The sequence below is a fragment of the Macaca nemestrina genome, chromosome X (assembly GCF_043159975.1).
Source record: "Macaca nemestrina isolate mMacNem1 chromosome X, mMacNem.hap1, whole genome shotgun sequence".
Lineage (NCBI taxonomy): Eukaryota > Metazoa > Chordata > Mammalia > Primates > Cercopithecidae > Macaca > Macaca nemestrina.
In genome coordinates, this window is record NC_092145.1 from 108,764,998 (window position 1) to 108,779,851 (window position 14,854).

A 14,854-nucleotide genomic window follows, 5' to 3' on the forward strand; every position below is an offset into this window, starting at 1 on the left:
GACATAGAGTTTCATTTCTCTTTTGTAGAAAGCTAAGAATGAACCTCCTGGGCCATATGGAAATTCTGTTTCTAGTACTGAGGAGCAGCCAAATTCTTTCAAACCAGGCTGCCCTATGTTATAGTCCCACTAGCAATATATGAGGACTCCAATCTCTCCACATCCTTGTCAGCAATTGTTATCGCCTGTCTTTTTTATTCTTGTCATCCTACTGAGTATGAAGTGGTAGCTCACTGTGGTTTTGATTTGCATTTCCCTACTGGCTAATGATGATGGTGGGTGGCTTTTCGTGTGCCTATTGGCCGTTTGTATACTTTCTTTGGCAAAATGTCTATTCAGATTCTTTACTCATTTTTGAATTAGGTCATCATTTGACTGTTGATTTATCAGAGTTCTTTATATATCCTGGATATGTCTACCATCCGATGTATTTTCCATGGGTTGTCTAAAAGTCCACGTTATCTACTTTTTTGTTTCGTTGCTTGTACTTTGGTGTCGAACGCATACACAAACACACAAAAGCCTTTGCCTAAAGGAAGGTCACAACGTAAAACTTACGGAAGAGAAACGTAAGATTTAGTCTTATATTTCCTTATAAGAGTTTTATCATTGTAGCTCTTATATTTAGGTCTCTGATCCATTTTGAGTTAATCTTTGTATGTAGCGTGAGGTAAGGTCCAATCCACTCTTTTGTGTCTAGTGGTCCCTCATCATTTTGTGAAATCACTTTCTTTCTTTTCTTTTTTTTATTTTTCAATTGACAAGTAAACATTGTATATATTTATGGTGTACCTCAGGATGCTTGATATCTGTATACGGTGTGGAATGGCCAAATCAAGCTAATTAACATATTCCACCCTTCACGTATTTATCAGTTTTTGTTGTTGCTGTTGTTGTTGTTGGTGGTGGTGGTAGAATCACCTAAAAGCTACTGTCTTAGGAATTTTCAAATAACCAATCTATTGCTATTGAATATAACCACTATGGCTTACAATAGCTCCCTTGAACTTATTCCCCCTGTCTAACAGAAATTTTCTACCCATTGCCAACACTCCCTATGCCCCCAGAACCCTTAACCTCCAGTAGCCACCCTTTGTACTCTCTGCTTCTGTGAGTTCCAATTCTGAGACCCCACATGTAAGTGAGATCACTTGCTATTTGTCTCTCTGTGCCTGGCTTATTTCACTTGACCTGACATGCTCCAGGTTCATTCATGTTGTCACAAATGGCAGGATTTCTTTCCTTTTTAAGGAGGACTCATGTTCCTACCACGTACTCCACAACTCGGGGAGACAACGAGGCTCCGCCTGAGTTCCTCCTCCCGCCAGTAGGCTGAGGCAGGCATACGGCTCGACATGTCTCTTTCTTCTGTCTTGCAGATAGTTCTCTTCCATTGCATTAGGTCCATATCTTGGGAACCATCGTCATTTGGATTCTTTCGTTGCTTTGCGGGGGAAGGATCAATGTGGTGTTTTTTTTTTCCCTCCAATACAGCCAGAAATGCAATCTCCTGAAACATAATTTTTAATATCCCATATTTAGCGAGATCTTGTTCAGGTTGGCAGAAAGAAAATGGGAAAGAGAATCTTCATCAAAGTGTCTCTAGGAAAGATTTTCCAATGTGCAAGAAGATATACTCAGGCAAGACAGTCGGTTTTTCCGGTGAACACCCTTGTGCCTGCATGTGATACTGGAAACACTTATTTTAGAGATGCGAATCCTAACCAACTACCTCTGGGATGCTGGGAGCAATCTCCCTGGGTCTTCTAGAGGCGGGAATTGGCCACCTTGCAATGACGAGAGTTTATCTCAGAGACCATGCGGCTGTAATTTGGTTTTCCCCAGCTGGTATCTGCAGCTCTCCCCGGCTGTTAACAATTTCTCCAATGTCCACTTGTGGGTCCGAATTCACTGTTGCTTACATGTTTTACAGCCTGACCCATGAGAACGACCTTCACTCACTTCAAGTCTACTATTTAAGCGAGAGACAGTGATGGCATCAACCCCACCACCCGCACACCTCACATTGGGAAGAGCATGCAGACTGTGATAGTGGCTCAGAGTCAAGTCTCAGGAATTGTGGTGGAGTCACAGAAATTGTGGTGCCATTCCCAGAAAAACCTTGATCCTGGTCATAATGGAGGAGGGGAAAGTTATCAGGGTAACTCATTGCGGCATGTACTGCAGAGTCCCAGGCAAAAGTGATAAGGTCTAGGTCCCTTTGGTCCAAATATCGGGGTATAATAACATAAGTCGTATTAGGAACGGCGGGTGACATTTCTTGACCATTTGACGCATCAGGGCATGGAGCTCCATATTCTCCTTCCAGCACTTCACTTAAAATCCTCAGTAAATTAAGATATGCGTAGTTCTGTCGCCGTTGTACAGATGAGGAAACCAAGGCCCAGAACGGTGTACTGACTTGTCTGACAAAGGGTGCCCTATCGCTGTGCTCCTGCAGGACCCTGTACTTTGCTGACCCATGCCCCCGTCACACAGTTTTGAACGGAAAAGGCTATCTCTGTTCCTCACACCATACACTGGGAGATGACAGGGTCTAGGGCAAGTTGTAACTTAATAAGGAACCAGAAGGCCTATGTTCTTCCCTCCCCCTAACTTTTCGTAGCTGAATTGCTTTTACGCTCAGTTTTTACATCAGAGAAGTGTGGATGACAGCTCCTGAGATAGTGGTCCTGGAAGTAGTGCCTACACCTCAGTCTGTGTGCAGTTAAGACAAAAGCTGCATTTGGATTTTTGCTCAAACAACAACAGGATGAATAAAAAGGGCTCAAATGCAGTAAGCGCTTATATAGGCTAAGCTCCATCGTTCTTTCATGTGCATGCTCTCATTGAAGCCTCACAGAGAAGGTGAATGCTACTCTTAAAACTTGTTGCCATTCCAGGCAGGAACAAGTAGCAGAGTTGGGACACAAGCCCAGGTGGATGTCCGTTCAAAGCCTCTGTCCTCAAAATAAGTGTTTTCCAAACTGTGATATGCAGGTCGTTTGTGGCCATAGCCACAAGTATATTGGCACATAAACAAACAACGTGGGGGCTCATGAAATAGCAGAGCATCTAATCTACGGTCGTTTCAGATTTTTACAGGAGGCCCGTATCATGGTGGCGTGCACTGGGCAGCTGGCCAAAGGATCTCGGCCAGGGATGAAGAGCTGCCTTTGATGTGAGGTGGAGATAGGGTGAAATGCGTAGAGAATTGGATCCATGAAAACAGAGAGGGGCCAGGATGAATGGGGCAGAAGTGCCTGAGAGCTACTTTTTCCCCAGTCCTTACTGACCATGCTGTTCAATCACCCTGGCTTTCCAACTTCTCCCTGCCACCTGCCCCCTTGGCATCCATGGGCTTGGTCCTTCCATTATCAGCGTCTCAGTTTTTTTCCTCCACCAATTGAGATTAACAATAGGAGTTCTGAAAGATTTTAGTGAGAAGTAAATAAAGGAACACACGTGAAGTATTTGTTAGAGAGAGAGAGGGTGCTTAGGTCTATTTCATATTTTTCATTTTCAAAGGTACATGTACAAATTATGTATCACACCTGTAATCTCAGCACTCTGGGAAGCGAGGCAGTTGGGAAGCTTGAGCTAAGGAGTTCAAGATCAGCCTGGTTCACATGGCGAAACCCCATCTCTACAAATACAACAAGAGATTAGCGGGCTGTGGTGGCACGTGCCTGTAATCCCAGCTACTTGGGAGGCTGAGGTGAAAGGATCAGTTGAGCAGGGGAGGTGGAGGCTGTAGCGAGCCGAGATCGAGCCACTGCACTCCAGCCTGGGCACCAGAGCGAATATCTGTCTCAAAAAATAAAACAAAATAATAGAAATTGTGTATAATAATAAACATTTTGATTACATCTATTTCTAGTTATATTTTATGACCAGTGATATTGTCTTCCATTTGGTTTCATGATGGGAATTTTCCTTTTTAAACACATTTCCAAGTCTTCCCTTGACACTTGTCAGAAAGGAAATTCACCTTCTAGTCTGGAGTTCGTCCTAAGATGTCATCTGAAGAGCCAGCATACAAACAAGCGGCTTTTGTGGATCCGGTGCCAGATGCGCTCTTCCATTGTACTGAGAGGGGGGGAAATCTCCATTTCCTTCCCTATGGTATTCTATGGAAGAACTGAGCTACATTCTAAGAACCTCGCTTGAGCATCTTTACCCAACTCCACTTTTTGTCCATAGCCTTAAGTCCTTCTCACATTCTGTTTGACACGTTCCAAACCCGCTGTAAATGCTTGTGGAATGGATGAACAAGTGAACAAAGGGCTTAGAAAGGATAGAGGAAGGGGCAGTCAGTGGCATGGGGCTAAGGCAGTCCAGCATATGCAACCAGCAGGAAGTTAACTATTTCTGGTGGGGTCAGAAATACCTACGGTCCGGAAGACAATAAGACTTCTACCCTGGACTGGGTTTGCGTGGGCGTGGCCAAGGTCGGCTCCAGGACTAAGCAGCCAGCCCCCTTCTGACTGTCGCTCCCTCCGTACCTCCAGTCATTCATTTAGTCTACTCTTGGTCTTGCTCAGAGATAGGAGTCAGTCACCTATTTTGTTTCCTTCTTATGTCTTCAGTCACACACAGCTGTACACAAACAATATGTGACCCGTCAAGCACATCTGAGTGGCCACCATGTGGGAGAACCGAATGAAACATAACCAGCTCCCTAGGAGCCCACTGTGCCAGACTGTATGGCCACAAGTATATCTCCCATCTCTCGTACTGTGATAAAAGTTGCCCCGTTCATACCAAGACCTGCGATTTAATCTCCCTCCCACGCCTGAATCTGAAAAGACTGTGACTCACCTCTAATCAACGCACATCTGAGTGGCCACCATGTGGGAGAACCGAATGAAACATAACCAGCTCCCTAGGAGCCCACTGTGCCAGACTGTATGGCCACAAGTATATCTCCCATCTCTCGTACTGTGATAAAAGTTGCCCCGTTCATACCAAGACCTGCGATTTAATCTCCCTCCCACGCCTGAATCTGAAAAGACTGTGACTCACCTCTAATCAACAGAGTATGACACAGTTGACTCAACATGACTTCTGAGTCTTGCCTGTGAGAAGTGATGCAACATTCACCTTGGATACGGAAGAGTGCTACTTGGAGCCTGAGTCATGAGGTGGGAAGCCTGACTACTGGGAGGCCCACCCTGCTGTGAGGAAGCCAAAGGCCATGGAGTGGTGACACGGAGGCCCTCCACTCGCCAGGCCTAGTCTTCCACTCCTCTCTATGCAGGCACCAGGGATGTCAGTGAATGAGCCTTCAGATGGTTCCAGTCCCCAGCCAGTCAGGCCTCAGGCCTCTGCAGCTGAGGTCCCAGACCATGCAAGGCAAGCCATGTCCACTGCGCCCTGTCTGAATTCCTGCCTCTGATATTCCATGCATATGATACAATGGCGGTGATTTTATGGACTCACTGTGGGGCCGTTTGTTACATAGCAAGAGGAACAGGAATGCAGGACACGCCCCCCACTCAAAGCCCTTCCTCTTCCATAGAGTTAAACCTTAATCTGATGCTGGCTTAGATTATTTCACTGCCAATTCTTCATGGTTTTCCCACGTGTATGGACGCCCCTAAACAATGCAGTTTCATATTGTCTGGGTGCCTTGATAGGAGGAGTTTTGGGGGCCTGAAATGGAGAAAAAAAGCATTCATGGATCAGGTAGTCAAGGCAAGGCACTGTGTTTACCCTGAGAACAAACACTCTGTTCGCTGTTAACACTCTTGAGGAGAGAGCAAGTTGAGGAATCGGGTTTAATCTACTCCATACGGGTTATATAGCGAGTAGGCAGCAGGTCCAGGATTCAAAGACAGGTCGTGTATCCCCAGAGGCCGAGTGTGTAAACCCTCTGCTAATTCCCCTCATCAGAAATGTAGGGGACCCTGGGGGAAGTTGTCTCTACTACAAAAGCCAGAGTCAGCACCACCTCCTCAAATAATCTGAGACCAAGTACTTTCAAGAACCAAGCCTTGCCATAGCCAAGCCGGACATTACAGACACACCAACACACATCGTTTCCTAGAAGGTATTTACTGATTTCTATATACTTAACACATGTACAAGACAGGTATTTCAAAAGATTAAAGAGGGCATACAATGCACGGATGTCTTTCTCATTCCTGTGTGGACAGTGTCTTTCTCATTCCTGTATCCCCATCTCCTTACCCAGAGACACTTTCCAAACAAAAACAAGCAAAATAGTAACAGCTTTTGGTGATTAAGAGTAATGAGGTATGTAACACGACCAAATCTTGAAATATATCATTAAAAAAACAGGAAATAGCATAACTCGAATCTAAGTAGTGAAAATATGAACGTCTACCTAAAACTCACAGGTGCGGGAGCACACGCACACCATAATCAATGGAAGACGTCCTAGTACATGTTTACAAACTGTTTGTGTGTTGCCGTCCTAAACACCAGACGCAAAGCGCTGAAAACAACAAGCCTGTTCACAATAGCACCAGGAACGTACAGTACACAGGAATCATCTGCAGGTGATTTGTGCCAACTGTAGGCAGAACAGTAATAGCAAGAGATACAATGGATGGCTTGAAAAATCAGAGACACTCTTCTTGCTTATCGAATTGCAAGATTAACGTTGTGCTACACAGACAAAGGTGTGTTCAAGATTTGGACCGTAAGCGAGTTCACTGAAAACTAGTGGACAGGAAGGGTAAATACTGGAAGGGAATCCACGGTTTGACCAGGCCAGAAACACCTCTTTCACAGCATGTGATCTGTGCAGGTACTCGGACGCTCCCCGCAGGGCCGCCCGGGCCGGTTTCGGGCGGGCTTGCCGTCCCAATCACTGCTCCTGTTCGCGGGGACAGGCAGGGGCGGACTGGGAGGACGTCTTGTGGATGGCCTTGGGCTCCTCGGCGGCCTCCTCCCCCGGGTCGCCACCGCCGACCTCCTCGATGACCACGCTGCGCACGGTGCCCTCGTCCAGGCAGTGCGGGGCGACGCCGTACACGCGGGGGTCGGAGACAGCTGCGTGGAAACTCTGCACCCCGCACCTGCTGCAGAAGCTGTGCAGCGCCGGGTGCGTGTCGGACGGATAGGTGACGATGCTGTCCGCGCCCTGGAGCAGCGTGAAGCGCGAGGCCGGGACGAGGAAGTGGCGGTGCTGCTTCTTCCTGCACAGCCTGCAGCTGCAATCCACCACGCGCAGATCTGCCGGGGCCCAGACCGCAAAGCGGACCGCGCCGCAGTGGCAGCCCCCGGTGTGATGCACGAGGCCCAGGTACTCGAAGGTGTCCAGCAGGACCTTGGCGGCGCCCTCGCAGCTGAGGCCCCGCAGCTTCCTGAACGTCTCCCAGCGCTCCCGCTGTGCGCCCAGGTCCAGCTCCTTGGGGGACCGGGCTGGTCCCCGCGGGTCCCGGGGTGGCGCGGAGGGCAGCCGGTCTCTGGGGCCCGCCTTCCGGACCCGCCGCCAGCGGCGCTTCCGTCGCCACCTATCCAACCACCTCTTGGCCGCCGCGTGGCTCCCGACCCCGACTTGGACCCGGGGGCACTGCGCGCGGCTGGCGCCCGTGACCGCGATGGCCGCGCAGCCGGCGGGAGGATCCGCGGGCCGCTTTCGCCGCCGCGGCTGAGCGGTGGCCCGGTTCCTCACTCTACCCATGGCGCCTGCAGCCTCCGGAGCGCGTGCCCACCCCCCACCCTCATTTCCCCGTCAGTCGCTGAGCAGCCTCCTTGCCTGCGCCAGTAGGATTGGCCCCTTGTTGAATGCGATGTAAAGAGACCCTTCCCTTGACCCTATCACAACAGCCTTCCCTGACCTGAAAGGCAGTCATGAGGCATTCAACAAACACCCGCAGGGCACCAGATACCCCGCCTGGGCGCTGGGATGTGGAGATGCATCAGGCTTTCCAAAGCACTCACATTCATTTAGGATCAGATGTATGCAAATACAGCCCCCAACGCCTTGGGACAGTTTGCTCTGACAGAAATAAGAACCAGGGGCTCTGGGAACAGAGAGGAACACCCACACACTGTAATTGGAGGGGCGTGTGGGAGGGGCACGGAAAGACTCCTCTAAAGTCTTCTTGGGGGCTTGATCCTTTTTTTCGGGTGTAGTGTTTTATTTTTCTCTCTCGTAATTTTCGCTGCGATCAAGTCCTCTTTACCTAATGTTGACATACCTACTTCTGCGGTTTTAATTAATGTTTACCTGATGTGACTTTTCCCACCCGTCGTATCCTTTTCATTTACCCAGGGCAACCGAAGTGGAACTGAGTTTCATATAAACATGGGATAGTCAGACTGTGTTTCTCACTGACTCTGCCAATATCGACCTTTTCATACATGTTTTTAGTTCATTTCCATGATCGCTGGGCTAGTGTTTAAGTCCACAGACTTACTGTTTGTTTTCTTTTGTTTCCTCCGTGTCTTGGCTAACCCAGACCTCCTTTTTTTTTTTTTTTTTTTTACCCCCCCCTTCTGTGGCTTACGTGTACACTTTGCAGGATTTATCTTGATTTCTGAAAGTGTTTTCGAGTGCTTTATTTTGTAAAATTGCCTCAGTGGTTGCTCTGGGATTTTCAATGTGCATATGTGACTTACCACAGGCTCCTGGTATCCAGTTCTCACCACTTCCATTGAAGTGTAGAAGCATCAGCCCCTTTTAGCCCCTCTGCCTTTCTGTCTGGAGTATTGGATGGTTTCATATTTTTTGCTTTAATCACCAAACATGACTTCCACAATTCACAAGGAAAACGGTGGCTTAATGTTTGTCCCCTAAGGGTGTTTTTTCCACTGGTCTTGACTCCTTTCTGACAGATACTTCCAGAGGCCATCTTTTATTCTTTCCTCTTTTGTTTGGAGCACCTGCTCTAGCCATTCTTTCACCGTGAGTCTGCTCGTGATAAAATGCTTTCTTTAACCTGAGAATGTCTCGATTTCCCCTTCATCCGTGAAGGATGGTATCACTGGATACAGAATTCACAGCTGACAGGACTTTTGTTCAACACCTGAAACTTTTCAGGACACTTCCTAATGGCCCCCACTGGTCAGAGGAGACATTTGCCCTCATTAAAACTGGTGTTCTCCTATAATCAATGAACCACGTTGGTCTTGCTGCTTTCAGTGATGTTATCAGCTTCAAAAACTGACTATGCTGTGTGTGTTGGTGTGAATTGCTTTGTGGTTCTCTTATCTGAAGTTTGCTCATTTTGCAGAATCTATGGGTTTATGGTTTTCATTAAAATTTGGATATTTTCAGCCTTCTTTTCTTATATTACTCTTTCAGTCCACTCTCTTTACTTTTGATACTCCAGTCGTAGGGATATTGGAACTTCGTTATTGTCCTAACTTTACTGAGGATCCATTCAGCTTTTAATCATTCCATGACCTCTCTCTCTCGCTCAGGCGTAGTCAATCCTATTTTCTGTTTGCTTGTTTTGTTGTTTGAGGAAGAATCTCGCTCTGTCACCCAGGTTGGAGAGCAATGGCACAATCTCCCTTCACTGCAACCTCTGCCTCCCGGGTTCAAACGATTCTCCTGCCTCAGCCTCCCAAGTAGCTGGGATTACAGGCGCCCGCCACCACGCCAAGCTAATTTTTGTATTTTTAGTAGAGACGGGGTTTCCCCACGTTGGCCCGCGGTGATCTGCCTGCCTCGCCTCCCAAAGTGCTGGAATTACAGGCGTGAGCCACCATGCCCGGCCGTCAGTCTTATTGATTGGGCCTCCATTACGATGATGGTATCTTTTGTCATCACAGGTCTCTTACCGAGTGCATCCAGCAATGTTTCCAAATTCTGTTACTCTTTTCGTTTTCTGTTCCATCATTTCTTTTCTATACGTCTTCTACTCATCGCTGAGATTTTCCATTTTCTAGTCTGGTTCCAGACTATTTGCAATTACATAATGAAGCATTTTTGTGATGGTTGCTGTAAAATGTTTGTCAGATAATGGCAACGTGTGCATCGTCTCTATGTTGGCACCACTAGGTTGTATTTCCTCATTCAAGTTGTGTTATTCCTGGTTCTTGACATGGTGGGCTCTGCTCTACCGCATACAATGTATTTTGCTTGTTACTTTAGGAGTCTCTGGACATGAGACAACTATTTGATGTTAGAAGTCAGCTACTTTCTTTAGGTTTAGCCTGTAGATTCTGGTGTCCATTTTTAGGTTCCGGGATTTTTAAAAAGTTTATTTTCAGAGCATTTGCGATGCTATTTTTGTGTGTTGGCTTATCTGCCGACACAGCAGCCCCAACTGTTCCCTGCTGGTGGTATTTGAGAGGCAGAAAAAACTAAATTCCGCACTTTATTCCAGGTTTCCTACTTCCTACCTAATATCTTTTTTTTTTTTTCCCCTGTTCCAAGATACCATGCAGCCTACCACACTACATTTAATCATCATAGGCTGGGACAACTTCTCAGACTTTACTTGTTTCCATGACCTTGAGAGTTTTCAGGGTTACTAGTGAGGTATTTTCTAGAATATCTTTTGTTTTCCTTTCTCTTTATTTCTATTTTTATTTTATTTTATTTATTTATTTATTTTTTTATTTTTTGAGACAGGGTTCCCTGCTTTGTCACCCAGGCTGGAGTACGCAACGGCAATGGTGGGATCTCAGGTCACTGCAGCCGCCACATCTCAGGTTCAAACCATCCTCCTCCCTCAGCCTCCCATAGTACATGGGACTACAGGCATGCACCAACATGCCCGGCTAATTTGTGATGTGTGTGTGTGTGTGTGTGTGTGTGTGTGTGTGTGTGTGTTTTGTAGAGACAAGGTTTTGCCGTGTTGCCCAGGCTGGTCTCGAACTCCTAGACTCAAGTGATCCGCCTGCTCCAACCTCGATCCCTAGAATATTTTTCAACTCAGATTTTTCTAATGCTTATCTCATGATTAGACTGATGTTGTGAGCTACCGGAGAGTCACCACAAAGGTAAAGAGCTGTTTTCGTCTGATCGCATCAAGGGTACCTAATATCAACATCAGTTTTCATTGTGTAAGTTGACCTTGGTCACCTGGCAGAAGCAGTGTTGGACTGGGTGCTCCCATGAAAAGTTACTCTTTTAACCCCTGTCCACATGCTACTCTTTGGAAGGAAGTCATTAAGCCAAGTTCACACCGAACTGGTGCTAAGTTATAAATCCTTTCTTTGAGGCAGAGTATCTACATACGTTCTTTGGAATGCTCCTTCACGGCACAGCTGTCTGTGCTCCTGCATTGATTTCGTTATTCAATCATTTATGTATATCATGATACTTTCATGGATACTTACTTGATACTTTAGATTATAATCCAGTACTTTGCTATTTCTTTTTTATTATTATCATTTTTGCAGTTGTGGCCACTGGGTGCATGTTCAGTTCACCCCTAGGTCCCGTTGGTGTGCTCCCATTGTTTGCGGTTCCATTTTGTGTAATTCCTTGCTTTGTGGCTCATCCTGCACATTTCTGTCTTGCATACGTTCTAGACTTGTCTGGCCTGTTTCCTAGCTCCTAGGATCAGCCAATTCTCCAAGGATCTCTGTTTCCTTTTATTAGAAAATGGTATCAGAGACCAACGTCTGGCAAGTAGGTGTGCTCGTACCTGCCAGAGTCTAGTGGTTTCTAGACCCTCTCTGCCGAAACAGAGAGGAAATACATATGTATGTATACTAACCCATGTATATACATATATATTTCTATAAATATTTTGATACGTGACCATGAGGATCTATAATAAGCTGAATATGAGTTCCTACCCATGTCTGCAACTCTATTCCATTGCAGCACGAATCATTCTTGCCCCCACCACATTACGATCTGCACCTCCCTCTCCAGCAGTGAAAAACCTGCCTCTCACCCTCCAGCATCCATTTACTAATTGTTCAGCTCCAGTATACTTGGAGAACGGTATCAGATTTTTCAACCTGTGTCCATACCCGCAACAGGTTTGTCTAGTCGAGTATGCTGCGTATGTACAATTTCCTTTGTCTTTAGCCTTACACACTTCTTTCATTTTCAGAGTTGCTTAGATCAGCACTTTGTACTTCACAGCCTTCAGTGAAGCTTTTCACCCGTTGGTAAGGTTAGAACCTTTTGTCACATGCTGCGTTTCAGCCTGATAGTTCCCTACCTCCGTAATGATGTCCTCACACAGAGAGAGCTATTTTCATTTCCTCTTCTTCGGAGGACACGAACCCCATCATAAAGACTCCACCCTCATGACCTCATAACCTCAAACCCCGTTACCTCCCAGAGACCTCACTTGCAAATACCATCACACTGGGAGTCGGGGCTTCAACACGTGAATTTGGGCGGGAAGCAAACATTCCGTCTGTAACGCACATGATAGTTTCACTGCCCTAAAGCATTACCTGTGCCTTACCTACTCATGTCCTCCTGCAAAAGTCCCCTCCACACACTTTGCCTCCTTCTACTCATCCTTTTGAATAAAGTTTCTCCTTACTAATCCTGGATTTGTATTTTGTTCGACAACACATACGTTTTGAAGCAAACTGGGCAGATACTCAATAGCGAGAATGCTGGACACTGTGGCAAGACTGTTGAGCCTCGTTAAGGACCAAGCGGACTGTCTTCCAAATTTGCTGGAAGATAGAGACTTCCCACTTTACATGAATGGACATTCCTGTTGTTCTGCATCCTTGGCAGCAGTTGGTTTGTCAGTTTGGGGGTCTTGGCCGTTCTGTTAGCTGTGTAGTGTCATGTAATTATTATTTGAATTTGCATTTATCTATCAATGCCAAATAACAGTAAACATTCTTTCACGTGCTCATTTATCACTTCCAAATCTTTGGTGAGGTGTCTGCTCAGACCTTTAGCTCGTTTTTAAACTGGGTTATTTGTGGTTGTTTGGTCTTTGAATGTCAACAGTCCTTTGAATATTTGGAATCAAGTCTTTTCTCAAATATCTCTTTGAAAATATTTTCTTTCAGTCCTTAGGTTGTCTTTCTTCCTTAACAGTAATGTCTTCCACACAGCAGAAGTTTTAAGTTTTAATAAACTCCAAATTATTGCTTCTTGTTCATGGACTCTGTGGTAGGGTTTGTGACTAAAACCCCACCAGGAAACACAAAGACATGTTGATGTTTTCCCTGTGTTTTCTTCCCTGTGTTTTACATTTCTATATTTCTTTACATATAATATAGTTTGTTTGTTTTGTTTTGTTTTGCTTTGAGACAGAGTCTCGTACTATCGTACAGGCTGGAGTGCAGTGGTGCGATCTCGGCTCACTGCAACCTCTGACTCCCAGGTTCAAGCGATTCTCCTGCCTCAGTCTCCCGAGAAGCTGGGACTACAGGCGTCTGCCACCACGCCCGGCTAATTTTTTGTTTTGTTTTGTTTTGTATTTTTAGTAGAGACGGGGTTTCACTATGTTGGCCAGGCTGGTCTCGAACGCTTGACCTCGTGATCCACCTGCCTCGGCCTCCCAAAGTGCTGGGATTACAGGCGTGAGCCACCGTGCCTGGCATATATTTCGTATTTTTATATTTCCTGTGTTTTATATTTTGAATTTTACATACGGGACTTTGGCCCTTTTTGAGTTAACTTTCATTAAAGTGTGAGTTCTTGGTCTAGGTTAATGTTTTTTCCATATGGACCCGAAATCTCCCACCACCATTTATTGAAAAGACTATCCTTTTCCCATTGTATTGTGCTTGTGCCTTCGTCAAGGATCAGTTGAGAAATATTTCTGCAGTTCGATTACTGGGCTTGCTGGTCTGTTGCATTGAACTGTGTGTGTATTCTTAGTACATGCCGCCCTGTCTTGATTACTGTAGTTTTATAGTAGGTCTTAGAATCGCATCTTATGACTTTTGCAACTCCGTTCTCTTCTTTTAGAATGGCTTTTCTTTCCTAGCACATTTGTGCTTCAATACGAAATTTCGAGTCAATATGTTGATATCTGCAACGTGATTGCTGTAATTTTGATTGGGATTCTGATGTTACAATAAATCAGTCGCGGAGGATTTGAAATCTTCTAACAATTACGAATCTTCCAGTCCATACATGTGACATCTCTCTCCACTTATTCAGATCTTCTTAGTTTTGTTCGTTCGTTTGTTTGTTTTTTGTTTTTCTCATCAATATTTGTAGTCTCTGCAAGGAGATCCTATGCCTGACATTTAGATTTAGACCTAAGTACTTAATATGTAGAGCTGGTGTTGTAAAGGGCAACTTAAAAAATCAAATTCTCATTGTTCACTGGTCACATACAGCTAAACAGTCATCATCAATATATTGATTGTGCCCTGTGACCTTGAAAACCTCGTTTATTGATTCAGCAGTTTGTTGCAGTTCTTTGGAGTTTTCTACATAGATAACTGTATCTCCTGTAAGTAAAAAGTACTGTCCCTCTTTCTTTATGTCGTTGTCTCTTCAGGTTTTACCTGAGCATTGGTAGCCTCTCTTAGCGTATGGATCATATGGCTTTTAGAACTACTTTTTGCCCTAGGCTTTACAATATGCATATTTACCTAGCCCAGTCCACCGTCTAGTAACGGTACATCACTTAGTGTGCAGTGCAGGTACCTAACCTGACAGAATTCCCAGTTAACCCCTCATGAACTTATCCATATGCTATATAGTCACCAAATACATTGTCACTATTATTTTAAACAAACCGTATTCCTTTAGACCTTGCAAGAATAAGCAACAGAAAAGGTGTGATTTTACCTCCACTTGTTCCTTCACTGATTCTGGCCCTGCCTTTGTGTAGATTCAAGCGTCTCATCTATGTTATTTTTCCTTCTGTCTTTTCACATTTCTCCCAGAGCAGAGTTGCTGAAGGTTAATTTGCTTGATTTTAATTTGTCTGAGAAAGTCTTTGTTTCCTGTTCAGTTGTTAATGATAATTTTGCA

General features: G+C 45.4%; 1 protein-coding gene across 1 annotated transcript; it reads right to left on the reverse strand.

The window, feature by feature from the left end:
- Window positions 1-6,041: 6,041 nt before the first annotated feature.
- On the reverse strand, window positions 6,042-7,654 carry LOC112424066 (centromere protein V-like protein 1). Its single transcript, XM_071088760.1, has one exon. The coding sequence runs from the start codon at window positions 7,652-7,654 to the stop codon at window positions 6,836-6,838; it is 819 nt and encodes a 272-aa protein (XP_070944861.1). The 3' UTR covers window positions 6,042-6,835.
- Window positions 7,655-14,854: the final 7,200 nt, after the last annotated feature.